This window comes from Danio aesculapii, chromosome 25 (genome assembly GCF_903798145.1).
Source record: "Danio aesculapii chromosome 25, fDanAes4.1, whole genome shotgun sequence".
NCBI classification, from domain to species: domain Eukaryota; kingdom Metazoa; phylum Chordata; class Actinopteri; order Cypriniformes; family Danionidae; genus Danio; species Danio aesculapii.
The window spans coordinates 35,814,996-35,842,719 of NC_079459.1; the positions used below are offsets into that span (position 1 = coordinate 35,814,996).

General features: G+C 32.7%; 2 protein-coding genes across 2 annotated transcripts in view; one reads left to right on the forward strand and one right to left on the reverse strand.

The window, feature by feature from the left end:
• itga11b (integrin, alpha 11b) overlaps positions 1-21,212 on the forward strand; it is an 84,040-nt gene extending 62,828 nt beyond the window's left edge. Inside the window, exons 21-30 of the mRNA XM_056451307.1 lie at positions 3,245-3,343; positions 4,348-4,424; positions 4,867-4,950; positions 7,133-7,223; positions 7,367-7,480; positions 10,108-10,194; positions 14,207-14,317; positions 16,213-16,308; positions 17,336-17,449; positions 18,359-21,212. Of these exons, the coding sequence (XP_056307282.1) occupies positions 3,245-3,343; positions 4,348-4,424; positions 4,867-4,950; positions 7,133-7,223; positions 7,367-7,480; positions 10,108-10,194; positions 14,207-14,317; positions 16,213-16,308; positions 17,336-17,449; positions 18,359-18,433 (948 nt within the window). The 3' untranslated portion in view covers positions 18,434-21,212. The remainder of the gene's footprint in view (positions 1-3,244; positions 3,344-4,347; positions 4,425-4,866; positions 4,951-7,132; positions 7,224-7,366; positions 7,481-10,107; positions 10,195-14,206; positions 14,318-16,212; positions 16,309-17,335; positions 17,450-18,358) is intronic.
• Positions 21,213-21,234: 22 nt separating this feature from the next.
• Positions 21,235-27,241, reverse strand: fem1b (fem-1 homolog b). The gene is made up of 2 exons (XM_056451306.1): positions 26,404-27,241; positions 21,235-23,957 (listed from the first exon to the last, which is right to left on the reverse strand). The coding sequence occupies exons 1-2, from the start codon at positions 26,676-26,678 to the stop codon at positions 22,322-22,324; spliced, it is 1,911 nt and encodes a 636-aa protein (XP_056307281.1). The 5' UTR covers positions 26,679-27,241; the 3' UTR covers positions 21,235-22,321.
• Positions 27,242-27,724: the final 483 nt, after the last annotated feature.

The window sequence follows — 27,724 nt, forward strand, 5'->3', positions numbered from 1 at the left end:
GTTTATTTAATATTTATTTTTCTCTACTTGTATTATTATTTAGTTTATATATTTAATATTTTACATTTTTTGGATATATTTTTCTCTACATTTATTATTTTTTTATTATTATTACTTAAGTTAGTTTATTTAATATTATTATTTATTTTTCTCTACTTTTAGTATTATATATTATCATTATATTATTATTACTTGTTAGTTTATTTAACATTATTTTCTTTTCCTCTACTATTATTAATATTTATTATTATTATTATTATTATTATTATTATTACTTAAGTTAGTTTATTTATTTAATAATATTTTTTTTCTTTACTTTTATTAATATATATTATTATTATTTAAGTTAGTTTATTTGTTTTATATTATTCTATGTTTTATTTTTCTCTACTTTTATTCATATTTATTATTATTACTTAAGTTAGTTTATTAAATATTATTATTTTTTTCTCTACTTTTATTAATATTTATTATTATTACTTAAGTTATTTATTTATTTAAAATAATTTTATTTTTTATTTATTTTTCCCTAGTTTTATTAATATTATTATTATTATTATTATTATTATTATTATTATTATTATTTAAGTTAGTTTATTTATTTAATATAATTTGATTTTTTATTTATTTTTCTCTACTTTTAGTATTATTTATTATCATTATATTATTATTGTTAGTTTATTTAACATTATTTTCTTTTCCTCTACTATTATTAATATTTATTATTATTATTATTATTATTATTACTTAAGTTAGTTTATTTATTTAATATTATTATTTTTTTCTTTACTTTTATTAATATATATTATTATTACTTAAGTTAGTTTATTTGTTTTATATTATTTTATGTTTTATTTTTCTCTACTTTTATTCATATTTATTATTATTATTATTATTATTATTATTATTATTATTATTATTATTATTATTATTATTATTATTATTATCATTACCTAAGTTAGTTTAATTAATATTATTATTTTTTCTCTACTTTTATTAATATTTATTATTATTACTTAAGTTATTTGTTTATTTAATATAATTTTATTTTTTATTTATTTTTCCCTAGTTTTATTAACATTATTTTTTATTATTACTTAAGTTAGTTTATTTATTTAATATAATTTTATTTTTATTTATTTTTCTCTACTTTTAATAATATTTATTATTATTATTATTATTATTATTATTATTATTATTTAAGTTAGTTTATTTATTTAATATAATTTGATTTTTTATTTATTTTTCTCTACTTTTAGTATTATTTATTATCATTATATTATTATTACTTGTTAGTTTATTTAACATTATTTTCTTTTCCTCTACTATTATTAATATTTATTATTATTATTATTATTATTATTATTATTATTATTATTATTATTACTTAAGTTAGTTTATTTATTTAATATTATTATTTTTTTCTTTACTTTTATTAATATATATTATTATTACTTAAGTTAGTTTATTTGTTTTATATTATTTTATGTTTTATTTTTCTCTACTTTTATTCATATTTATTATTATTACTTAAGTTAGTTTATTTAATTAATCTGTTTTATTATTTTTTTTCTCTACTTTTATTCATATTTATTATTATTATTATTATTATTATCATTACCTAAGTTAGTTTAATTAATATTATTATTTTTTCTCTACTTTTATTAATATTTATTATTATTACTTAAGTTATTTGTTTATTTAATATAATTTTATTTTTATTTATTTTACTCTACTTTTATTAATATTATAATTATTACTTAAGTTAGTTTATTTATTTAATATAATTTTATTTTTATTTATTTTTCTCTACTTTTAATAATATTTATTATTATTATTATTATTATTATTATTACTTAAGTTAGTTTATTTAATATAATTTTATTTTTATTTATTTTTCTCTACTTTTATTAATATTATTAATATTATTAAGTTAGTTTATTTATTTAATATCATTTTATTAATTTTTTTCTCTACTTTTATTAATATTTATTAATATTAATATTATTACTTAAGTTAGTTTATTTAATAATATTTTATTTTTTATTTACTTTTTCTCTACTTTATTATTATTATTATTATTATTATTATTATTATTATTACTGAAGTTAGCTTAATTTAATATTATTTTATTATTTATTTATTGTTCTCTACTTTATTGTAATTTATTTATTTATTTATTTATTATTATTATTATTGTTATTATTATTATTATTATTATTATTATTATTATTATTATTATTATTATTATTATTATTACAAAAAATTGTGTCTCCTACAGGTGGTTTGTCACCGGCGTGAAGAAAACTAATAATCGCGTTGATAAGAAAGTGTCTGGTGCATATGGAGAGGAAAAGAGTGCGTCAACCCTCCAGAGCTTCAGCTGGATTTATGAGGGTTTAGAGGTTGAAAGCAGGAATGAGAACATGAGAATGAAGAGCTTGAGATAAAGAGGGCAGGAGTGAAGGAAACTGTGAGTCAGTGTGTGGATCTGCTTCAAAAACTTCCTCACTGACTTCATAGGCAACATTTCAAGCTCAGAGGAGTCTGATAAATGCCACTCAAACACATCCAGGAGAAATATGATCACTTCAAATTATTTAAAGTACAATAAATTATATATAAAAAAAAACAAGCTAAAACTGCTAAAAAATCAAGACCAGCAAAAAATAAATAAATTGTAATTTGTTGTTAAAATAATGCTATTTTTAATCAGTTTGTATTCCTTAAAATGTATTTATTTTAACAACAAAGGAAATTAATACATGTTTTTAATATATACTGTACATTTATATATGTTCTGTAAAATACTTCATTAATTGGATGGATGGATGTCCTGACATTTTGTTGTAGCTTAATAAAATAGTTGAAAAATAATACAGAGGTTTATAATCATATATAGGTGAATGATAATTAAAAAAACATATTTGGGCAAAAATAAATACATAATATTGATGAAATAGAAGTGATTTTGTCTCCCTCTAAATAATCGTAATACCTAAAAATCAAAACTAAAAAATTAAATGTATTTACACAAAACAAAATATATTTTTTATATTTTTACAGTTCTACGTTTCTTGTTTTTACTGTGAAAATCTCACAAAATTGTCCATGTTAAAACACTCAGTCTGATATGTAAACAGTAGCTCAGAGATAGAGGAATATGAAAATAATATGCAAAAAAATACTATAGAAGTCTCTGTTTGTCCATTTTATAATAAAATTTGTTTCATTAATTTTTCAGGCACCGTCAGACATTGCGATCGAGTGCCCGAACTCTGACGATATGAGTCTCTACCGAACCTGCAACGTTAGCGCGCCGTTCATGAGGTCCAGCGCTCAGGTGAGCACATGACATTATACTTATATATAATCATCTGATTGACTGTATATTGCTTCGTTGAACCATCTACTCACATCAGTTCAACATTTTTAAATGAATTGTTGTAACTAGCAAAACGTTTGCTGAGAAACTACATTACCCACAATGCAATGCTTGCTTACCAATCCACCAATCAGCAGTTATAGTGCATCAATAAATATTTTTAACTCCGCCCACTCACTTAAAGCCCAGCGAATTACATTGTCGCTCTTACAATGCATAAATCACTTTAATAAGTCCTTTAAACACAGTGTGTCAGCAGTGTGTGAATATAACCAGCCACTTGTGGTAAAAATTAATTAATTGTGTTTGTTATAATCAGACTTGATAGAAACAGTCTGCAGAAACACTTTGATTGACATTGTCCCTTTGTACGTGTCATCAGAGGGGGAAAAAAGCCCCGCCCACTAGTGCCCATCTCTCCCTCATTAGCATAAACAGCAGCCCTGAGTGAGAAGCAGTCGTCTGTCCATTAGAGCTTCGAATCTACCACTATGCTGACACACAGGCATCTGTAGCTCCGCAGAACGGAAATTCATCCCATAATTCTCCTCACATGCAGATATTTGTTCATACTTGTCGAAATGGGACTTATAAACAGTCATTTCTGTGCTCATTTTCTGCATAGCGTCTCGTCTTTCTCTCAGTGGGATTGTTCCTCAGAGAGTTTACAGGTACTATGTGTGATTGTTTGGTTTTTTGGTGTGATTTCCTGAACTGGCGTCACACCAGACTCTTCTTCAATTCCTCTAGTTTCTTTTGAGCTCGTTTGGAAATTCAGTACATAGCAGCAATTCCATCAATCACAGCATCTGCAATTACACAATGAGAAATGCAGAAGCCGTAAACAACTGCAGAGTAGATGGACAGAGTGTGTGTGTGTGTGTGCGTGTGTGTGTGTGTGTGTGTGTGTGTGTGTGTGTGTGTGTGTGCGTGCGTGCGTGTGTGTGTTTCTGTTTATTCAGGTCTATTTTCGCCTGGAGTTTGAGTTCAGCAGATCTGTCTTCTTAAACTATGTCAACATCTCACTGAGGGTCTCCAGGTAAGGTCACGATCCTTTGGTGAATGGATGGATGGATGGATGGATGGACAAACAGATTGATGGATTGGCAAATGAATGGATAGAAGGACAGTGTGATGGATGAATATATGGATGGATGGATGGATGGATGGATGGATGGATGGATGGATGGATGGATGGATGGATGGACAAAGTGTTGGCTGGACAGACAGATGGATAGATTGATAAATGGATGGACAACTGAATGGATGGATGGATGGATGGATGGATGGATGGACAGACAGATGGATTGACAAATGGATGGACAACTGAATGGATGGATGGATGGATGGATGGACAGAGTGATGGCTGGACAGACAGATTAATAATTTTTTTCCTATTGATTCCAAATTAGACTGATTGTTGTCATTTAGTTTTATCGTTTTGCTGAATTTAAAGGTGTTTTTTATTTATTTTGCTGCAGTGAAGGTGAAGAGATGTTTCCAGAGGACAACCTCAATAACATCCATCATAATCTGAAATATGAGGCTGATATTCTCTTCACAAGGTAACACAGTAGAAAGATTCTCACAATGAAATGAAAATAAAACAAGTAATTATATTTACAAGGAGTGTTATTATTATCATAGTTTAATCTGTCACACATGAAAAAATACTATAGTAATTTAAAGTAAACATAGTAAACATATAGTAAACCATACTATAGTAAAGTACTTGATTTATCTGGTGTGGTGACAACATCTACAGTATAGTAATAGATCTGTTTATTAATTCTGTAGTTGCTATGGAAACACAACATTTTAGTATAGTAATTGATCTGTTGGTAAGTCTATAGTTGCTATGGTAACACAACAACTACAGTATAGTAATTGACATGTGGATAATTCTAAAGTTGCTATGGTAACACAACAAGAACTACAGTATAGTAATTGATCTGTTGGTAAGTCTATAGTTGCTATGGTAACACAACAACTACAGTATAGTAATTGACATGTGGATAATTCTAAAGTTGCTATGGTAACACAACAAGAACTACAGTATAGTAATTGATCTGTTGGTAAGTCTATAGTTGCTATGGTAACACAACAACTACAGTATAGTAATTGACATGTGGATAATTCTAAAGTTGCTATGGTAACACAACAACTACTACAGTATAGTAATTGATCTGTTGGGCAGTTCTATAGTTGCTATGGTAACAACAACTAAAGTATAGTAATTGATCTGTTGGGTAATTCTATAGTTGCTATGGTAACACAACAACAACTACAGTATAGTAATTGACATGTGGATAATTCTAAAGTTGCTATGGTAACACAACAAGAACTACAGTATAGTAATTGATCTGTTGGTAAGTCTATAGTTGCTATGGTAACACAACAACTACAGTATAGTAATTGACATGTGGATAATTCTAAAGTTGCTATGGTAACACAACAACTACTACAGTATAGTAATTGATCTGTTGGGCAGTTCTATAGTTGCTATGGTAACAACAACTAAAGTATAGTAATTGATCTGTTGGGTAATTCTATAGGTGCTATGGTAACACAACAACAACTACAGTATAGTAATTGACATGTGGATAATTCTAAAGTTGCTATGGTAACACAACAAGAACTACAGTATAGTAATTGATCTGTTGGTAAGTCTATAGTTGCTATGGTAACACAACAACTACAGTATAGTAATTGACATGTGGATAATTCTAAAGTTGCTATGGTAACACAACAACTACTACAGTATAGTAATTGATCTGTTGGGCAGTTCTATAGTTGCTATGGTAACAACAACTAAAGTATAGTAATTGATCTGTTGGGTAATTCTATAGTTGCTATGGTAACACAACAACAACTACAGTATAGTAATTGACATGTGGATAATTCTAAAGTTGCTATGGTAACACAACAAGAACTACAGTATAGTAATTGATCTGTTGGTAAGTCTATAGTTGCTATGGTAACACAACAACTACAGTATAGTAATTGACATGTGGATAATTCTAAAGTTGCTATGGTAACACAACAACTACTACAGTATAGTAATTGATCTGTTGGGCAGTTCTATAGTTGCTATGGTAACAACAACTAAAGTATAGTAATTGATCTGTTGGGTAATTCTATAGTTGCTATGGTAACACAACAACTACTACAGTATAGTAATTGATCTGTTGGGCAGTTCTATAGTTGCTATGGTAACAACAACTAAGGTTTAGTAATTGATCTGTTGGGTAATTCTATATTTGCTATGGTAACACAACAACTACTACAGTATAGTAATTGATGTGTTGGGTAGTTATATAGTTGCTATGGTAACACAACCACTGCAGTATAGTAATTGATCTGTTGGGTAATTATATGGTTGCTATGGTAACTTGACAACTACAGTATAGTAATTAATCTGTTGGGTAATTCTGTAGTTGCTATGGTAACATTAACTATAGTAATATAAACAAACGGCTCAATACTGTAGTTTTACTCTATAGTAACTATAGGGTTACATACAGAATACATAGAGTAAAATACACTTAAGCATTTACTATAGTATATTTTCATGTGGTGTAATGAGGGGATTCAATCTTGTCAATGTATTTGCACAAAATAAGATATTTTAATGAATATTTTGTCATGAAATATGACCCTTCACAGCTTTAATAGATTCAAGCAGAAATAAATGTATCTTTGACACATTTGATTGATTCTGGGAGTATAGCAGTGTTTTTCTTCCAGAGACTCCAGTCCGTCCCGTTTTGAGATCAAACCTGAACAGGCTCAGAGCATCCCTGTCGGGTCTGGACCACCGTTTAACCTCTCTTATCAGGTGAGCTCCTCATTTACAACCAAAAAATTCTTTAGAAGACATTCTTCAGCGTGAACCAGGGAATCGTTCTTCATTTGCTGTGCATCTGAACTAAATAAATGTTTGCTTTGGACAAAATCTATTCAGAGCGATTTGTTTTGCAGATCCAGAATCTTGGCCTGTTCCCCGTATCTGAGCTTCTCTTCACATTAAACGTCTTCGCCGTGACCAGAAAAGCAAACACTCTTTTGCACCTCTCAGACCTGTACATCCAGCAGGTGCGTTTTTAGACAGTGAATAGCTTCTAATTGAATGTTAAAGTTATTTGATTGAGTACAAATATGTCCAAGATACTATTTACTTATTACACATTACTGTATAGATTTCATTTTAATTAATATAAAAGTTATATAACATTCTGTTAATGAATTACATTTTAAAGCTACTTCATAATGCAGAGAAATGATTTGAATACTCAGTATTTTAAATGTTTTAATAGCACAATTATGTAAACATATACTATAAACATATACTGTTACCTAAAAAAATAAATATATATAATTTTCTTAAACTAATATGAAATTTATATAATATTCCACCAATTAATTTCATCCTTAACCTACTTCCCATTGTAGAAAATAGTTTTCATTACTCACCATTATTAATTGTTTTTAAGCACAAGATATTGTCATTTAAACTGCAAAATAGGCAGCACGGTGGTTCAGTGGTTAGCACTGTGGCCTCACAGCAAGAAGGTTGCTGGTTTGCATTCCAGCTGGGCCACCTGGTGTTTCTATGTGGAGTTTGCATGTTCTCCCCGTGTTTGCCGTGGGTTTCCTTCGAGTGCTCCGGTTTCCCTCACAGTCCAAACACATGTGCTATAGGGGAATTGAATAAAGCGAGTGTGTGTGTGTGAATGCGAGAGTGTATGGGTGTTACCCAGAACTGGTTTGCAGTCTGAAAGGGCATCCACTGTGTAAAACATATGCTGGAATAGTTGGCGGTTCATTCCGCTGTGGCGATCCCTGATAAATAAGAGACCAAGCTGATGGAAAATTAATGAATACATGAATGAATTGATTAATTAATGAAAGGGAAAACAATTAAAAATATCTACATAAAATGTAAATATATATATATATATATAGAAATTAAAATTACATCAATTAATTGCATCTTTAAATTACTTCACCAAATTATTTTATTATTCATATATTTTTAACACAAATATGGCCAAGATACTGTCATTTTAAAATTTAACAATATATATTTTTAAATGTGAAGCCAACTCAGGGTAAACCCACAGAAAAATGATAAACAAAAATACAACAAAACAAACTAAACACCCAAATGAAACTTACTACACCTAATAAAATAGCAGAAATAAAAACACTAAATCTACACCTGTCTCCCTGACGAAGAACAAAACAGGTGAAAATATTTACTAAAAGAAAAGTGGCGTCCAACCCCTACTGCCTCTTACCGTGTATATATTTACAATATTAACAATCAACAAACACACAAAACAAAACAATAGGAAGGGGGAACACGGATGGGTATACAACACAAAGTCAAAACTAGTACAACAGCACGGGAAACACAATCAACGAAAACAAATCAGCAACAGGAATAACTTTATCACAACAACCTCAAACAACACGCCAAGAAAACTCGCTCTCTCTCGTTCCCTTTTTAAAGGACGCCCTGGGTAACCTCCTCCAATCCCAGGGCACGTCGCCTGCGTAGTTAGGGTGGGGCCTGCAGGTGGAAAGAGAGGGAGAGAGAGAGAGACACACACAAACACACCTGTTAACGCAACAATGTATAAAAAATGAAATCAAAAGTAAATAAATTAATTCATTAATTAAGATTATTAATTTTAAATACTCAAGACATAATGGCTCAGTGGTTAGCACTGTGACCTCACAGCAAGAAGGTCGCTGGTTCGAGTCCCGACTGGGCCAGTTGGCATTTCTGTGTGGAGTTTGCATGTTCTCCCTGTGTTGGCGTGGGTTTCCTCCGCATGCTTTGGTTTCCCTCACAGTCCAAACGAGCCTGATCTCACGAGAAAACGTAAGTATTTTACATTTTGTCAGTTTAGTGGCTAATTCGTACGAATTCGTATGAGGTCAGTCGTACGAAATTGTACGATTTTAAAAAGGAGGCGTGGCACCTAACCCCACCCCTAAACCCAACCGTCATTGGGGGATGAGCAAATCGTACTAAATTGTACGAATTAGATCGTACGAATTCGTACGAATTAGCCACTAAATCAAAAAGTTACGAATTGCCGTGAGATTGTGTTGGCCAAACACATGCGCTATAGGGGAATTAATGAACTAAATTGGCCAGAGTGCCTGAGTGTGGGTGAATGAGTGTGTATGGGTGTTTCCCAGTACTGGGTTGCAGCTGGAAGACATATGCTGGATAAGTTGTCAGTTCATTCCGCTGTGGCAACCCCTGATGAATAAAGGGACTAAGCCAAATGAATGAATGAATAAGTAAAGAATACAAATTTTTAATGTATCAAAATTAAAGAAAAATAAGTGCCTAATAAATTAATTCAAATTAAGTTTTGCAGATGTTTGTTTCTGCTATAAGCATAAAACCACTTGACTTTTATATTTTTTTGAAGACAAATGTTGTTTATAAATGTGTCTTCATTTAAAGTAAATGTGTCTTCATTTAAACGCGCTCAGATATTTACTGAAAATCATTGTTGGCTTGTTTTGAAAGGAATCGCTGATCTGAACCGAAGCACTGCTGTAAACAAACGCTTTAACTGCTTCCAGAGTGTGTTGTTTGCTAATGTGTGTTTGAGTTGGATCAGTAGTTGTGTTTTAGTAAGTGCTGTTCTTGTGTAAATCCTCATTTGTGTGTGTGTGTGTGTATGTGTGTGTATCAGATGTCAGGATCGCTCTGCAGTTTTCCACGTGTCATCACCGCCGGCTCATCCTCGCAGGAAGAAGATCTTTCCCTCAATGCACACATGGTACACACAATACACACTGTCCCTCAATACACACACACACATCTCACTTTATTTTACACTTTGTCTGAACTTCTCAGAAAGTTTTCAATATACTGATATACAGTTTAAACCAGAAGTATTCGCCCTCTTGTATATTTTTTCCCCAATTTCTGTTTAACGGAGAGCAGATTTCTCCAACACATTTCTAATCATAATAGTTTTAATAATTAATTTCTAATAACTGATTTATTTTCTCTTTGTCATGATGACAGTAAATAATATTAGACTAGATATTCTTCAAGACACTTCTATACAGCTTAAAGTGACATTTAAAGGCTTAACTAGGTTAATTAGGGTAAAGTTAGGGTAATTAGGCAAGTCATTGTATAACAGTGGTTTGTTCTGGAAACAATCCAAAACTAATAATGCTGAAGGGGGCTAATAATATTGACCTTAAAATGGGTTTAAAAAAATTAAAACCTGCTTTCATTCAAGTCAAAATAAACCAAATAAGAGTTTCTCAGAAGAAACATTATTATAGGAAATACTGTGAAAAATTCCTGAATCTGTTAAATATAATTTGGGAAATATTTGACTTTATCTGTGTGTATATTTTATATATGCTTCTTTCTGCCATGAAAAAAAAAGTTAATGTCAAATTTCGAACTATTGCTAATTAAAATTTGTACATTTTAGTTTACAACTTGCCATTCTGAGTTTTTGTTGAATTCAAAATTAAATTTAACATTTTTTTTTATATATTCTGAGTTTGCATATCGCTATTCCTATTTGTTTTTTTATTCTTTGTTTACGTCTTGCAATTCTTACATTTTTTTATTATTACTTTACATTTTGCAATTCTTACATTGTTTAAAATTTACTTTATGTTGAGCAATTCTTGCATTTTTTAAATTATTACTTTATGTCTTGTAATTTAACATTTTTTGAAATTGTAAATCCACGTCTCGCAATTCTTATATTTTGTAAATTATAACTTTACGTCTCGCAATTCTTACATTTAGAAAATTATAACTTTACGTCTCGCAATTCTGACTTTTTTTTAAACTAAGACTTTACGTCTCGCAATTCTTACATTTAGAAAATTATAACTTTACGTCTCGCAATTCTGACTTTTTTTTAAACTAAGACTTTACGTCTCGCAATTCTTACATTTTGTAAATTATAACTTTACGTCTCGCAATTTTTACATTTGAAAATTATGACTTTACGTCTCGCAATTCTTACATTTTGTAAATTATAACTTTACGTCTCGCAATTTTTACATTTTGAAAATTATGACTTTACGTCTTGCAGTTCTTACATTTTGAAAATTATAACTTTACGTCTCGCAATTCTGACGTTTTTTTTAAACTAAGACTTTACGTCTCGCAAATCTTACATTTTGAAAATTATGACTTTACGTCTCGCAATTCTGACTTTTTTTTTTTAACTAAGATTTTACGTCTCGCAATTTTTACATTTTGAAAATTATGACTTTACGTCTCGCAATTCTGACTTTTTTTTAAACTAAGATTTTACGTCTCGCAATTTTTACATTTTGAAAATTATGACTTTACGTCTCGCAATTCTTACATTTTGAAAATTATAACTTTACGTCTCGCAATTCTGAAGTTTTTTTTAAACTAAGACTTTACGTCTCGCAATTCTTACATTTTGAAAATTATAACTTTTACGTCTCGCAATTCTGACTTTTTTTTTAAACTAAGACTTTACGTCTCGCAGTTCTTACATTTTGAAAATTATGACTTTACGTCTCGCAATTCTGACGTTTTTTTTAAACTAAGACTTTACGTCTCGCAAATCTTACATTTTGAAAAATATAACTTTACGTCTCGCAATTCTGACTTTTTTTTTAACTAAGACTTTACGTCTCGCAATTCTTACATTTTGAAAATTATGACTTTACGTCTCGCAATTCTGATGTTTTTTTTAAACTGAGATTTTACGTCTCGCAATTTTTACATTTTGAAAATTATGACTTTACGTCTCGCAATTCTTACATTTTGAAAATTATAACTACGTCTTGCAGTTCTTACATTTTGAAAATTATAACTTTACGTCTCGCAATTCTGACGTTTTTTTTAAACTAAGACTTTACGTCTCGCAATTCTTACATTTAGAAAATTATAACTTTACGTCTCGCAATTCTGACGTTTTTTTTAAACTAAGACTTTACGTCTCGCAATTCTTACATTTTGAAAATTATGACTTTACGTCTTGCAGTTCTTACATTTTGAAAATTATGACTTTACGTCTTGCAGTTCTTACATTTTGAAAATTATAACTTTACGTCTCGCAATTCTGATGTTTTTTTTAAACTAAGACTTTACGTCTCGCAAATCTTACATTTTGAAAATTATGACTTTACGTCTCGCAATTCTGACTTTTTTTTAAACTAAGATTTTACGTCTCGCAATTTTTACATTTTGAAAATTATGACTTTACGTCTCGCAATTCTGACTTTTTTTTAAACTAAGATTTTACGTCTCGCAATTTTTACATTTTGAAAATTATGACTTTACGTCTCGCAATTCTTACATTTTGAAAATTATAACTTTACGTCTCGCAATTCTGAAGTTTTTTTTAAACTAAGACTTTACGTCTCGCAATTCTTACATTTTGAAAATTATAACTTTACGTCTCGCAATTCTTACATTTTGAAAATTATAACTTTACGTCTCGCAATTCTGAAGTTTTTTTTAAACTAAGACTTTACGTCTCGCAATTCTTACATTTTGAAAATTATAACTTTACGTCTCGCAATTCTGACTTTTTTTAAACTAAGACTTTACGTCTCGCAGTTCTTACATTTTGAAAATTATAACTTTACGTCTCGCAATTCTTACATTTTGAAAATTATGACTTTACGTCTCGCAATTCTGATGTTTTTTTTAAACTAAGATTTTACGTCTCGCAATTTTTACATTTTGAAAACTAAGACTTTACGTCTCGCAATTCTTACATTTTGAAAATTATGACTTTACGTCTCGCAATTCTTACATTTTGAAAATTATGACTTTACGTCTCGCAATTCTTACATTTTGAAAATTATGACTTTACGTCTCGCAGTTCTTACATTTTGAAAATTAGAACTTTACGTCTCGCAATTCTGACGTTTTTTTAAACTAAGACTTTACGTCTCGCAATTCTTACATTTCGAAAATAATGACTTTACGTCTCGCAATTCTTACATTTTTTTCAATTGTAAATCTACATCTCGCAACTTTGACTTTTTAAAAATTCTGAGTTTACATCTCGCAATTCTTATGTTTTTTAATATTCTTTAATATTCAAAGTTTGCAACTTGCTATTTTTGCGTATTTTAATCTAAATTTACATCTCACAATTTTACATTTTTACTATTCTACGATTGCAGCTTGCTATTTTAATGTTTTTTTATTCTGAGTTTATATCTCGCAATTCTTATGTTTTTTTAATATTCTACGATTGCAGCTTGCTATTTTTACGTTTTTTTTATTCTGAGTTTCCGTCTCACAATTCTTTTTTTTTAATTCTGATTTTACATCTTGCGGTTTTCACTTTTTAAAATACTGAGTCGACATATCGCAATTATTTTTTTCTAAATTAGCTGATCTCACAATTCTTACGTATTCTTAATGTCTTGGACGTCAAAAATTTCCTCAATATACTAAGTTTGCATCTGCCAACACTGACTTTTTAATGTTCTGACGTTGCATCTTTTGGGGGGAAATTCTGAGTTTACATCTCAGTTCAGATCTTTTCAAGCGATTTCTTTTTATTCTCTACTAAATGCATTCATCTGCATTCACAAAGCAGCAGAATGCAAAACTAACAGTGCTAATAAATCAAACCATTCAACCTGCTTTATCACTCTCTGTTGGCTACAGATGGCATGATTATTCATATGCAGTCTATATGCGCTCCAAATTGGAAATGATTCGCTCACAGCTTCCTCTCTGGCACATTCTCTTTCCAAATTGGCGACGTGATCAAATGCATATCATCCATATTGTGTTGTTTATGTTGACAGAACGCCTCCACCAGCGACGCATTATTAGCACAGTGCAGATTCAACCTGTCTCCACAAGCAGACGTTAGCATCACCGTCACAGGATGGCTCAATCTTCACACTTTATTAGCTGTGAGTATGTTAGAAATAAGTAACGAATGATTGACCACTGAGTTTATGACTGACAATCAAGACTTTTTTTTTTTTGATTTTACGTTGCACAATTTTGTTTTTGTTTTTATTTTGTGTTTATGACTATTACCAATTTTTACATTTTTTTATTATTGACTTTATGTATTATCCCGTAAATTGTAAGTTTTTTTTATCTGTTTACATCTTGTAATTCTTAATTTTTTTATTAAGATTATATAATTCTCGTAATTCTTGTTTTTTTATGGAGTTTACATCTCATAATTCTTATGTTTTTTTATTGAAGTTTACATATCGCAATTCTTACGTTTTTTTTATTGGAGTTTACATCTCGTAAGACTTAAGTTTTTTAAAATCAGAGTTTACATCTTGCAATTCATGTATTTTATTATGAGTTAACATCTCATAATTCATGTTCTTTATGAGTTTACATCTCGTAATTCTTAATTTATTATGACATTACATCTCGTAATTCGTTCGTTTTTTAATTAACAGTTTACAACTCGTAATTCGTACGTTTTTTAATTAGCAGTATACATCTCGTAATTTGTACGTTTTTTAACTAGCAGTTTACATCTCGTAATTCGTACGTTTTTTAATTAGCAGTTTACATCTCGTAATTCGTATGTTTTAATTAGCAGTATATATCTCGTAATTCGTAAGTTTTTTAATTAGCAGTTTACATCTCATAATTCGTATGTTTTTTAATTAGCAGTATACATCTCGTAATTCGTACGTTTTTTAATTAGAAGTTTACATCTCGTAATTTGTACGTTTTTTTAATTAGCAGTTTACATCTCGTAATTCGTACGTTTTTTAATTAGCAGTTTACATCTCGTAATTCGTACGTTTTTTAATTAGCAGTATAGATCTCGTAATTCGTACGTTTTTTAATTAGCAGTTTACATCTCGTAATTCGTATGTTTTTTAATTAGCAGTTTACATCTCGTAATTCGTACGTTTTTTAATTAGCAGTATAGATCTCGTAATTCGTACGTTTTTTAATTAGCAGTATAGATCTCGTAATTCGTACGTTTTTTAATTGGCAGTTTACATCTCGTAATTCGTACGTTTTTTAATTAGCAGTTTACATCTTGTAATTCTTATGTTTTTTAATTAGCAGTTTACATCTCGTAATTCGTACGTTTTTTATTACGAGTTTACATGTCATAATTACGTTTTTTAATTTATGAGTTTACATCTAGAAATTATTATACATTTTAAATTATCAGTTTACATCTCACAATTCTTATGTTTTTTTGTTCAATTCTAAATCTGCATCTCACAATTTTTACATTTCTTTTTAATTATAAGTTTACATCTTGTAATATCTTCATTTATAAAATTATTAGATTGCATCCTGCAAATCTTATGTTTTCTGTATTTAGAATTCATATCTCACAATTCTAATTAATGGGTTGTTGAATCATTAAAATATAATACACACCTGAGGTGGTGATAAGATTAAGCAGTGACCATTTTTACTTACTGCATTATTTTCTTATAATTCAACGTCCAAGAGTGCATTATTCTGTTTATACTTCGGCTCCCAACACTAAATCCACTGTTGAGATGTTGTATTTGAGAGTTTATTTGTCAGGTTTTTGTCCATGTGTGTAGCACTAGTTTCTTCCTCATCTCCTCCGAAGCCTTCTGTTATGTTTTGATGTGACTTTTGACTGTCGTAGCTGTGTAATAACCATTCAGCGGAGTGATATGGAGCTGTAATGCTCACGAAACCTGCCGGACACCAAACCAAACACCTTAGAATGACCATCAGACAATCAGAATCAAGGATCCAACAGAGCCATAATATAAGCGTTTTATTTTTCTTGAAAAACAGAGCCAGTACAACACTTTTTTCTGTGTTTTCTCAGGTGAAGTTTAAGCGTTTGGATCTGGTAATGACTGCGGCAGTTGAATTGAGCCCTTCAAACCCAATGTTTCTCCACGAGGAACGGCCTATGAGACACGTGAGTATAAAAACAGACACATCTATAATTAATATATGGAGATTTTATGACATTGAAATGGTGGTTGTTTACCGTCTGAAACGTCAGGTTTTTCCATGAAGTTTTAGCACATTTTGTTCTGCACAGCTGCTCATTGTCAAAGCTTTTTCTGGAAAAATGTACATTTAATAGATGAAAATATTTCAAGTGACACGCTGCCCTCTTCTGGCTAATAGTTATCAAGATTTTTACCTCATATTAGACAAGTTAAAGTTATTTATTACTCATTTTTAGCCTGTGATGTTCAATTATTTATCGATAATTTAAAAAAACAACAACATATTGACAAAAGAAGGACAAGATTTAGATGTGATGACTTTTAATTAATTTTGAAATATATATATTCTCTTATTTTCTAAGATTTTGGATTTATATGTTAATTATGCTAATTTAAACATAGTTTCATTATGATTGTGCTTTGAATTTTTCCATATGGATGCCCATTTATAGATATCGGATATTTGAATGGGTTTTTTTGTTGAATTGTGTGCGTACACTAAATTAATTCATTTATTTATGCATTTTCCTGCAGCTTAGTCTATATTTTAGAGGTCGCCACAGTAGAAGGAACCGCCAACTATTTCAGCATGTGTTTTTTTATGCAGCAGGAATGCCCTTCCAGCCACAACCCAGTACTGGGAAACACCCATACCTCATTCACACACTCACTCATACACTACGGCAATCTCTCCTTTACTAATGCACTAATGCAAACTCCCCACAGAAATGCCAACTGGCCCAGCCGGGACTCGAACCAGCGACCTTCTTGCTGTGAGGCGACAGTGCTAACCACTGAGCCACCATGCCGCCTCATACACAAAATTATTATATCTCAAAATGCTGCTGAGAAACACGGAAATGTGAAAAGGGTCCATAGAAAAGCAGCGCACTGGAGAGGAAAAACGCATTCTGTGTGAACAAACCCTTAACTGTGCGAAAGCTGCTGAATCCTCCATGAGTTTAACTTGAGCGTTGTGTGATTCTGCAGATTATCCTGGAGATTAGAAAGGAGGAAGATTACCGGATCCCCGTCTGGGTGATCATCGGCAGCACTCTGGGAGGACTGCAGCTTCTGGCCCTGCTGGTGCTGGCCCTCTGGAAGGTCTTTAAGTCAATAATTACCACACTAATATCAACTTTCCTATGCTTAAACTAGCCTGCCTTCAGTTTTCTCCTCATTGACACCTAAAAGTACTGTTTTTACAAGTGTGGCAACAGCAATTTAAACTGTACTAATACAGTATATACAGTTGAAGACAAATATTCACCTTCCTGTGAAATTTGTATTATTTTTCAATTAATTGCTGATTAACAGAGTTTTTTTTTCAACATATTTGTAATAACTCATTCCTAATAACTCATTTCTTTTATCTGTGCCATGATGACTGCATATAATATTTAAATAGATGTTTTTCAAGATACTAGTATTCATCTTAAAGGTATAACTAGGGAAATATTTGAAAAATAATTAACATTTCACAGGAGGGCGAATCATTTCGACTTCAACTGTGTTTATTAGTACAATATACCCCTTTAAAGCCACTTTATTACTGCTGACACTTGTAAAAACAGTAAATTTAGGTGTTAAAGAAGAAACTGAAGCTAAGCTAGTCAAATTCTAAATCATTTCACAGGAATTCTGCTAATAAATGACAAATATGGTGTATATGTACATATGCATAGACAAAAAAATGGGGTTTCAAGCATCAAAATTAAGAAGTAATATAGCTTTCCTTTTTTTTGTACATTAAAATGTGTCATTTCATTTTAATAATCAATTTATTTATATATGAGCATTTCCAGCGTTATGGATGTGACATTTGTAGTAAAAACTCAAAACATTCATTCGCATAGATAGTATACGTTAACATTACATTGAAACATTTGTTTATATTCTTCAAAACAACTCACCACAGAGTTATAAGAGCAGAAAAATATCCATCTGTAAACATTTTTTATATTTTAAATGAGGAAAATAAACATGCGTTATGGATTTTCCCTTCATCCGCAGCTCGGATTCTTCCACAGGCAAAAGAGAAAGAGAGACGAGCAGGAAGCCAATGAGAAGACAACAGAGGATCGGTAACAACATGGCAACCACCTCAGCCAATCACTCAGGGACTCTCCAGACGCGGGAGTGTGTCAGCCAATCAGCTGCTCTCCAGCGCTCCCGCAAGTCTAATGCACAACCAATCAGCTCGCTTCTCTAGGACGAGCGGCCAATTAAAAGTGAAATCTAAACTAGTAAACGAAAAATGCTAATGAATAGTCTTCAGTTTTGAACCAGAGTGAGGTTTTGGTGCTGATAAAATGTTATCAATATTACAAAAATGAATAATAAATGTGTATCATAAAACAAACCTCAGATTGTAGACCTTCAGCATAAACTCGAGCTGATGCACTTGCACATTGTAAAGAATTTTGAACTTGAAATTTGTAAATACCAAAAGTTCAGCAATATAATGTCATACAATGGTAGAATATTTAACCTTAAAATTATTAATATCGTGCACCTTAATGCATTTTATTGCTCATGACTGTTTTGTGTATAGAAAAAGTGCTTTTTTATTGTACCTGGTCATAATTTTATAATACAGTTTGAGTTTTATTGCGGGAAGATTTTATTCTATGTATTTTTCTGTGTTTTTATTATTATTGTTTGGAATTGGTTAAAAGGTTTAAGGGTAGTTGAAGTAATAACCAAAAGACCAAAATGCAAACTTTTTCAAAAACAGGTTTGAGTCATTTTTTAAAGTGTAATCAAAAACAAAAAAAAAACGTGTGTGTATATATATATATATATATATATATAAATGTAAATATATATATATATCAGTGGTGTAGTCCTTGCTATACGCACGTATACTCAGTATGCCTACTTTTTTCACGAGCTGTTTGGGTATTACGACTTCTGAGGATCATACTCTCGGTATACTCACTTGTTTTCGTGATTAGACTTCCCTAATTTTTGTGTATTGAGTTTTTGAGTTTTTCGAAGATCACAACAAATCAGCTGAATGATGTCTCGCTGAAACGTTCAAGTAAAATTATAAAACAGCATGGGCGTTGCTTTAGCCCTCGTATTTTCCATTCAGCCCCCCAACACTTTTGCGATTACCTGTACACTACTAAATGATCGCCTCAGTCCCCTTTAAATTTGATATAAAAACAGCGGCAGAATCCCGCTCCTGAACTCGTTTTTTAGCTAGTCAGCAAACTACCACAGCTGTGCAGTGCAGTGTGTGTGTGTATATATATATATATCAAATGAATCAAAGATACATTGACTTTCGTCGTTTCTTTGCCTAATAGTACACCACCTATTTTTTTAGGACTACACCACTGATATACATATATATACTGTTAAATACAAAACTTGACCAAACCAAAACCATATATCAACCATAAAACAACCATCTATTGGTTGCCATCCAGGGTTGCGTTTCTGAAAACCATCGTTAGTCAACTAGGGTAGCAAGTTCCATTGTTACAAACATAGTTCGTTAATTTTGCGTTTACCAAATCCATTGTTGCAACAAACATTCGCAAATTGCATCGCAAACTTATTCGCTTGCAACTACACCTCTAGAGCTGTAGTTAGAAGCAGAGTTCCTGGTTGTGTTCTGTTCCCACTTATCCCCCTAAGCCCTTTTCCATTCCAACGTTCAACATTTAAACTTGGAAGATTAACAAATAAAAGTATTAAAGTATTAAAGCTATCTCTCTTAGGTGCTTTCAAAGTATTTTTTACAGTTCAGTTTGAGCGATCTTCACATTGACAATTGTGTTCTCTTCCTAGTGCAATTTGAAAACATTTATGCCATTTTGAATGCAGCCGTGGCTCATGATGAAAGCTATTATTAAGAATATTCTCAATAATATATGTAAAGGAAACATAGTTTTTACCAAAACTAATATGAATTTTTTTTTTAATGCGTGTGCGTGTAACACAATATAATTTGCACAAATAATAATGTGTTTTTTCTCTAAAGAAGTTTTTACTGCGCTCCGTTTAGAGCATCATAATGGATGTTTTACGTTATAACTAACGTGGTACAACTGATGGATCTGCGACAGCAACTACGGTTTGGGAAACACTCATCACTACATCGTACTATGATAATTCAGCCACGAGTTATGTCATTGTTTGGGAAACGCACCCCAGAAAAGCATTTTTTGTTTTTTTTTTTCATTTTTGTGAATTGTTTTGCCAAATTTTGTCCAAAAAAAAAATATCATCTTTCATTTAATTTGCAGTTTTTTCTTTGCAAAAACGTCCTTTGTTATGTTTTAACCATTTGTTTTTTATTCAGTTCACTTCATTGAGAAATCTTTAAAAATGCAATAAAAATGCAATATTCAGTATAATCTCCATTTATATCATCACAATTAAATATTTAGCAATAAGGCAAGAATTCACGAACATATTCTTGACATCTCAACTACCCTTAAACCCAATATTCGTATCAGCGTGTCTCAAAAACAGTGGCTGCGATTAGAACCAAACACTAGTTTTCTGCTTAATATAACCTTATATTGCATACTTTCAAGATATTTGGTCAAACTGTGAGTCAGTAAACAGATTTTGCACATTTGGAGAAATAAAAAAATAGCGCATTTTGCACAGTATACATATTCCAGCAATAATAATTCATGTAGGTATGCTGTTTTGAACACCGTCACTCTGACAGAATTGTATTTTATGACATGGCTTTACAAGCTTTCACAATAAAACAGGATGAAGTGAATTTTACAGTCACTCGCTCAACTTGTCATTATTTATATCTGCATTTTATCGCATGTAAAGATGACAAACAAATGCTCAATGTGTTTAAAACACTGAATAAATTAAAATCACCTGAAAAGATTAAATCTTTGTTGTTTTTTTAATTCAAAACAGACTGTTTTATAGACATTATTGGTTTACTTATGTAAATATTGCACATTTTTTATTAAAAAACAAGCGAAGGAGCAAATAACCAATGAGAAGGCAGCATAAGCTGGCACAGCAACAGCATAGCAACCTCCTCAACCAATCACCAGTTTGTGTCAACCAATCAGCAGCTTGACCACGCCCTCCGAATGTTATTACAGAGTTAATAAACATTAGCTAACAACTGTGTTCAACTTCTACACAAACAGAATCACTTTTGTTCGATGTTTTTAATCTTGTTTGATTTGGTTCGGAAATAAAACACAAACAGTAACCTCCAGTAATTTAGGAATTAAACATGGTGCAAATATACATAGTTTTAAAAAACTCCACATTCAGATTCGCCAATTTTACACACACATGCACTCAAACACACACTAACGGAGCCAAAAGCAGGAAGACATGCTGCTCTCTCACTCACACACACACACACAACAGCACCATCCAGAATAGTAAGGCCCCGTGACTCCAAAAGAGCTCCAGCACATGATCAAGTCTGAATCCCAGACTCACGAATTGGCTTTACAGTGGCGTCATGTTAATAAAAACACCAATAATAATAATAATAATTATAAATGTCCAACTTCTGGTTACAGGCACATTTTAATATTCAAATAAAAGAAATCTGGCACGGAGTTTAGCTTTAGGACATCAACACTCGCCGACTGATTCCTTATAAAATAGACATCTTAAACTCTGTTTAAATAAACCTTTTATAAAATATGTTAAGAAACAAAATGAAAACCTGACAAAAGAGCAGCTTTTTTAAATAAAATTGCTGTTCAAATTGTCAGAACTAAACAATAAAATGCTGTTCATGAAGAGTCTTAAGTCTGTAGCCATTAGCATCGGCGTTCTCTTAGATTTGTTAAAAAAACAACAACCAGGGTGAAGCTAGAAACTCTAGTCGCTAAAAATGCAGCAGTTCGGAAAAATGAGGAACATTATTCACGTAAACAAGGTCAAAATAAAAGTCCTCAGCACCGTTTCACAAGTTAAAACAAACCCCAAAAGCCAGATCTGAGTGGAAAAATAAACAGTTCAATGAAATTCAACAAACTCCTCCAGGCTTTTGGGAATCTGGTCTCGATACAGGATTTGATGATGCTGCACGGCGCGCGCCGCCAAACATTTCAGACTCATCTTCATCTGCGTCTTCAGGAGGATTTCAGAAACGCCTGTTGTGCTCTTATCCAGCGGCGTCTTCTTCTGCTTGTTGGTCATGTCGGTGTGAGCGCCGGCTTCTACTAGGCTAATAATGATAGCATGGAGGGTTAAAAAGTCGCTGATGGGGCGGTTGTACTGTACTATGAGGTGTAGTGGACTGTTTCCTTCATGATCGACTGCGTTCACTTGAGCGCCGCAGTCTATTAGCAGCTTAGTCACTTGCGCGTTAGGAAAACTGCAAACATCGTTAGTATGGAAGTCGTCGACAGGCGTACTAGAGCTAGCCGCTAGGTGCAAAAGTGACGATCCCTCTCTGGAACGTGGATCTAGGCGTATTAAATCGTAGATGTGCTTGTTTATGCGCTCTCGTTCTTCTTCGCCACACTGCGTTTTCGTAGAAATGCAAACTAAATAGAGAAACGTGAACACGTTGGATTCGTAATTATCGGTGGCTGCCGGGTATTCTGCTTCGGTGGTGGTTTGTAGGCGTGCCATGCTACGTCGGATTTCTAGTACGCTGGCGCATAAAACATGTTCAACGTCTGACGCAATGACCGGCTCTTTTAAGTGAACCATCTGCGAGAAAACTTGAGCAAATCGTAAAAGATCCTTGTGCGTGTTGCGGTTTCCCTGTTGGCGTAATTGTAAGGCGTGCAGCCAAAGTTTGATGCACTGCTCAAACTCCATGTTGTCAGCATAAACTGCGCCTCGGTATATAATAGGATGTGACACATCAATATTATCCGCACCCAGAATTCGTTCGCGAATCATTAGTCCTTCCATATGAAGTGCGTCCCGATCGTGTCGAATAGCCTCCAGTTGTTGTAAATTCCGACATTCGGATCGTCCACCGTATGCGTCAATAGGGGACGGCAACTCTTTAGCGATGGCTCTCTCAGGATCCCGAAACCGTTCCAGCATTGCTAAATACAAGTAGTGGTAAGTTTTAAGAATGTCGTAATTTTCTCGATCATTAGCGAAAGACGCTCCAAGTAGTTCCAATGCTTCAATACGACTTTGTACTTCACAGTCTGGATGGGATAACAGCAGCTCTACAACGTCAGCCTTGCAACTCTCTGCAGCCACTTTTAATGGTGTCATCCCGTGCCCGTTCATCACCATCGCCGCTTGGCATCGTACCAACTCCTTCACAATCTCCAAATGTCCGGCTTCGGCGGCGAAATGTAGCGCGGTGGCCCCGCAGTGAGCTGTAGAGTTGGGATCCGCTCCTCGCTCCAGAAGGAAGTAAACAACGTCTGTGTGCCCTTTGTAGGCGGCGATCATCAAGCAAGTGTTTCCGTATTTGTTGGCGATGCCGATGTCGGCCTTGTGCTCCACTAGGTAGCGCACGATGTCCAGCCGTCCGTCGAAGCACGCCGCTCTGAGTGGGGTGGAGTTGGTGAGCGTGGTGTGGTTCACATTGGCATTGTGGGAAACCAGCAAACGCACCACCTCGAAATGACCAGCGCCAGCTGCGCACCAAAGAGCCGTGGCACCATCAATGATATACCTGTAGAGGTTGAAAGACAAGTCAGTAACAACGAATTTTAATGAAAAAAGATTGAAATAAATAAATAAGATTTCTAATATCTATTTAATTTTATTTCTAATATCTATTTAATTTTATTTCTAATATCTATTTAATTTTATTTCTAATATCTATTTAATTTTATTTCTAATATCTATTTAATTTTATTTCTAATATCTATTTAATTTTATTTCTAATATCTATTTAATTTTATATTGGCCACACACACTTTTTAAAATCAACTTTATAAATAATCAATGGATAATGTTAAGATATCATTTACTGTTATTTTTCAAATTTAATTAGACAACTAATTAAAACTACTACACAACTTTTCCATGATTTTGACTGGATATTTGTAGCATTTGGCAGTCTATTTGTCTCCAATACCAATAAAGTGCATTATTGCTGCCCAACGTCTCCTTAGGTATTTTTCCCATTTTATTTCTTTAGTCCGCTTTGCTAGCTGTTGCTTTCTGAATTTTAAAAGAATTGGTAGAACGATTTAAAAGTGGTTTTACACATAGATCGAATAGGGTATATGCCGAGCTAGTGTTGTTCCGGTGACCTGTTATTGTGAGTTATTTTTCGTTTTATACGATTCCGTATACAGCATGGCTGTTGTAATGTAATTAAAATACAATCAGTTAAATAGACTTTGGCATTCATTTAGTTGACAAAACAAGACAAAAAGTTGTTTACTCGCACGTGCCCGTCAGCTAGCACAGAAGCTCCATTGAATATCCTGGGGTAAAATAAATGCTAATATTATAAAGACATGGCGGGGAAAATGTAATTTAATGAAGTTCTTCTTGTGCAATCTGAGACTCACTTTATATCGGATATCACTCAGCCAGTGGAGATCTCTGATTTTTAAAGAAAACAAAACTTGAACGCACCGATTTTGCAATGGCATACAGTTCACCGGAAGCGCTTAACTTAGGTTACTGGCAAATTAAAAGTCCTTTTAGCATGCTTCGGCATATACCCTATTAGGTTATAACTATGAACTAAGGAGCTCATCATTGGGTGCTACTTTCGTAACCTCTGCTGCAAAAATGTTAGTTTTTTTCCGCAATCTCAGAATGCCTACCTGGCAACCCAATGACTTGTAAGTGAGCAGGTAAAACTCTTTGATGGCCCATCACATATTAAATTAGCAAAATGTTAGTTACAACCACATCTTAAAAGGGTACTCAGAAGTGTTGTCTGGTGTGCGAAAAGCCAGTCAGTTCGAGTGTTGTCACAATACTGGAATTTGATGCCAATCAGAACTGAAGTTTTAAAAACATCAATTACCTGCAAACATTTCAGTGCTGTGGATCACATTCTTAAACAGCACTGATTTGCCATTGTGTTCATGTGCTCAACAGAAATGACTGTGATTGGCTGTGGAGGTAATTGATTCACGAAACTCACACTGTTTACAGCGTGTAACCACAGATACAGGGACACACACAGAAGCATGCGGTCTCGTTCACGCTTTTAAAAACATGAATCAATGAACGATGGGCATCCCGTCCTGCAAACGTTACTTTAAAGTACATGCTATTAGTCATTTTCATGTGAAGCCGAGCTTTGCAGAGCAACAGATGTGTACAACTGGAAAGGGGGCGGTATATGACGCAATAATCGTTTATCTCCATTAATGCTTTTTTCATAATCGTTAGATGCCAAAATCGAAACCGGATTTTTGATTAATTGCACAGCCCTATCGTTGAGTTCGATGAACTGATGACCCTCACAGCCAATCACAGTCATTTCTGTTGAGCACATGAACACAATGGCAAATCAGCGATGTTTAAGAACGCGCTTAACAGCACTTAAATGTTTGCAGGAAATGGACATTTTTAAATCCTCAGTAGCAAGTGGTATCGAATTCCAGTATCGTGACAACCCTAGTCAGTACTTTAACGCGGATCTTGTATCTACAAATATGTGTTTTACAAAACATCAGAGAAAATAAACATTTCCCTTTCTAGAAATCCAACTATTGCCTCTTGTTGGAGCAAGAAAGATTATGGGCTACATTTTATTTATTTTGGCTGAGATTCGAGTTGTCATAAGGCTGAAAATTATCCTTGGACCTGGCAACCCCCGTACTCCACGAACTCCCGCTCTTTTTGCCTCTTCGACCGTTGGTAAACAAAACAAACAAACAAAAAACACCTCAGAAGTGTTCAAACTGTACCAATATTATATCGTACATTTTTATTTACTTTCTAATGTTTTGTACATGAAGCTTTGGGATAATATAACATTATAGGTAAGCTTCTTAAATATATATAATAATTTAATCTAACATATGAGAAGGCTAACGGTGATATTCAATTAACAAATCTACACTCTTATAACGTTAAGCTATAATAACGTAATATGCAGTGTTGTAAAAGTAACCACACATCAAAGACAAACGTTTAGTGCTCACCCGTCAAATCTGACAGTCCCGGTTTGTTCCGTGTCCACTTTATAGTGATCCAGCAGCAGCCGCACCACCTTGTCGTGTCCGTTCCGGGCAGCGATGATAAGCGGTGTGGATCTCTGTCCCGCCAGCTGGGTCACGAACTCCAGCAGGTACCGGGTCTGCACGGTGGAGTGGTTCAGGAGGAGGGCGGCCAGGGTCAGGACTCTGCCTTCACCTGCCGCTTTGTGCACATACCGTGCCAGGGACTCCAACCGGGCCAGAGCCGGTACCTCCGCCATCTGTGCAAGATTCGCCCACTGATTTCAGAGCTGATCAACCGGCCTCCCATTAAAAACACCTGCCGGAGCTCCACCGCTCATAGACGAGGCTTGTGTAGAGTTTCGGAACGACCAACAGCCATTATAATCGATTAAAAATATAGTTATTAATAAGATCTAACGTTGCTGAGAGCTTTTTTAACGTCACTGCAGTTCGATTGTGTAACGTTAACACAAACGGATTTTATTTAACATATCATATAGTTACTTATCTTAAAATATGTACATACTTGATTAGTATTGTAAGGTTTAATAAATATGCAGATGATGACGTAATTCAAACGAGTTTCAGTCGGAATTGTTTCACTCTGTGTGAGTAACGTTAAAAATGAGGTTTGTTTACTTTGAGTTTCGGGTTTTAAAATCTGAATCCCTCGGCGATGGTGTCCGACGACCGCGTCGACTAAGAAAAAGCAGATAGTTATTGAAATAAATGCGAATTTTAGCTCAAACCGACGCTCTCTGTGTTTGTGTCTTTCACCTCTGCCAGTATCGACGCCTGGTAATGAAGTCAGCAAAAACAGGAAGTGCGACATTCGTTTTCCTGCTGATTCCGAAATAAAAGTAAGCAAAATAAAAGTTTAAAGTTTTTTTTATCGGCGATTTCTATGAGAGTGATTATAAATAGATAACGTCATTATATAGCTCAGTGTTTTTATACCGGGGATCGCCAAGGAGTGTGCTGAGGTACCCGTGGAAATGTAAATAAATAAGTGTAAAAATATATTATTAATACTGAAATGCACCTGTGTCCGTGGAAATCTTCAACAATTAGTAGATTATTTATTTAAATAAAACTTCAAAATATTTCAATAATAAATAATTTATTGAGACCAATTAATAAACATTAGTATAAAAGAAACAAACAAAATTAATTAAAACAATCTGTCTCTCTGTCTGTCTGTCTGTCTGTCTGTCTGTCTGTCTGTCTGTCTGTCTGTCAATTAATTTATCTGTCTGCAGTATATTATAGTATACAGGACAGTAAATATATATTATATTATATT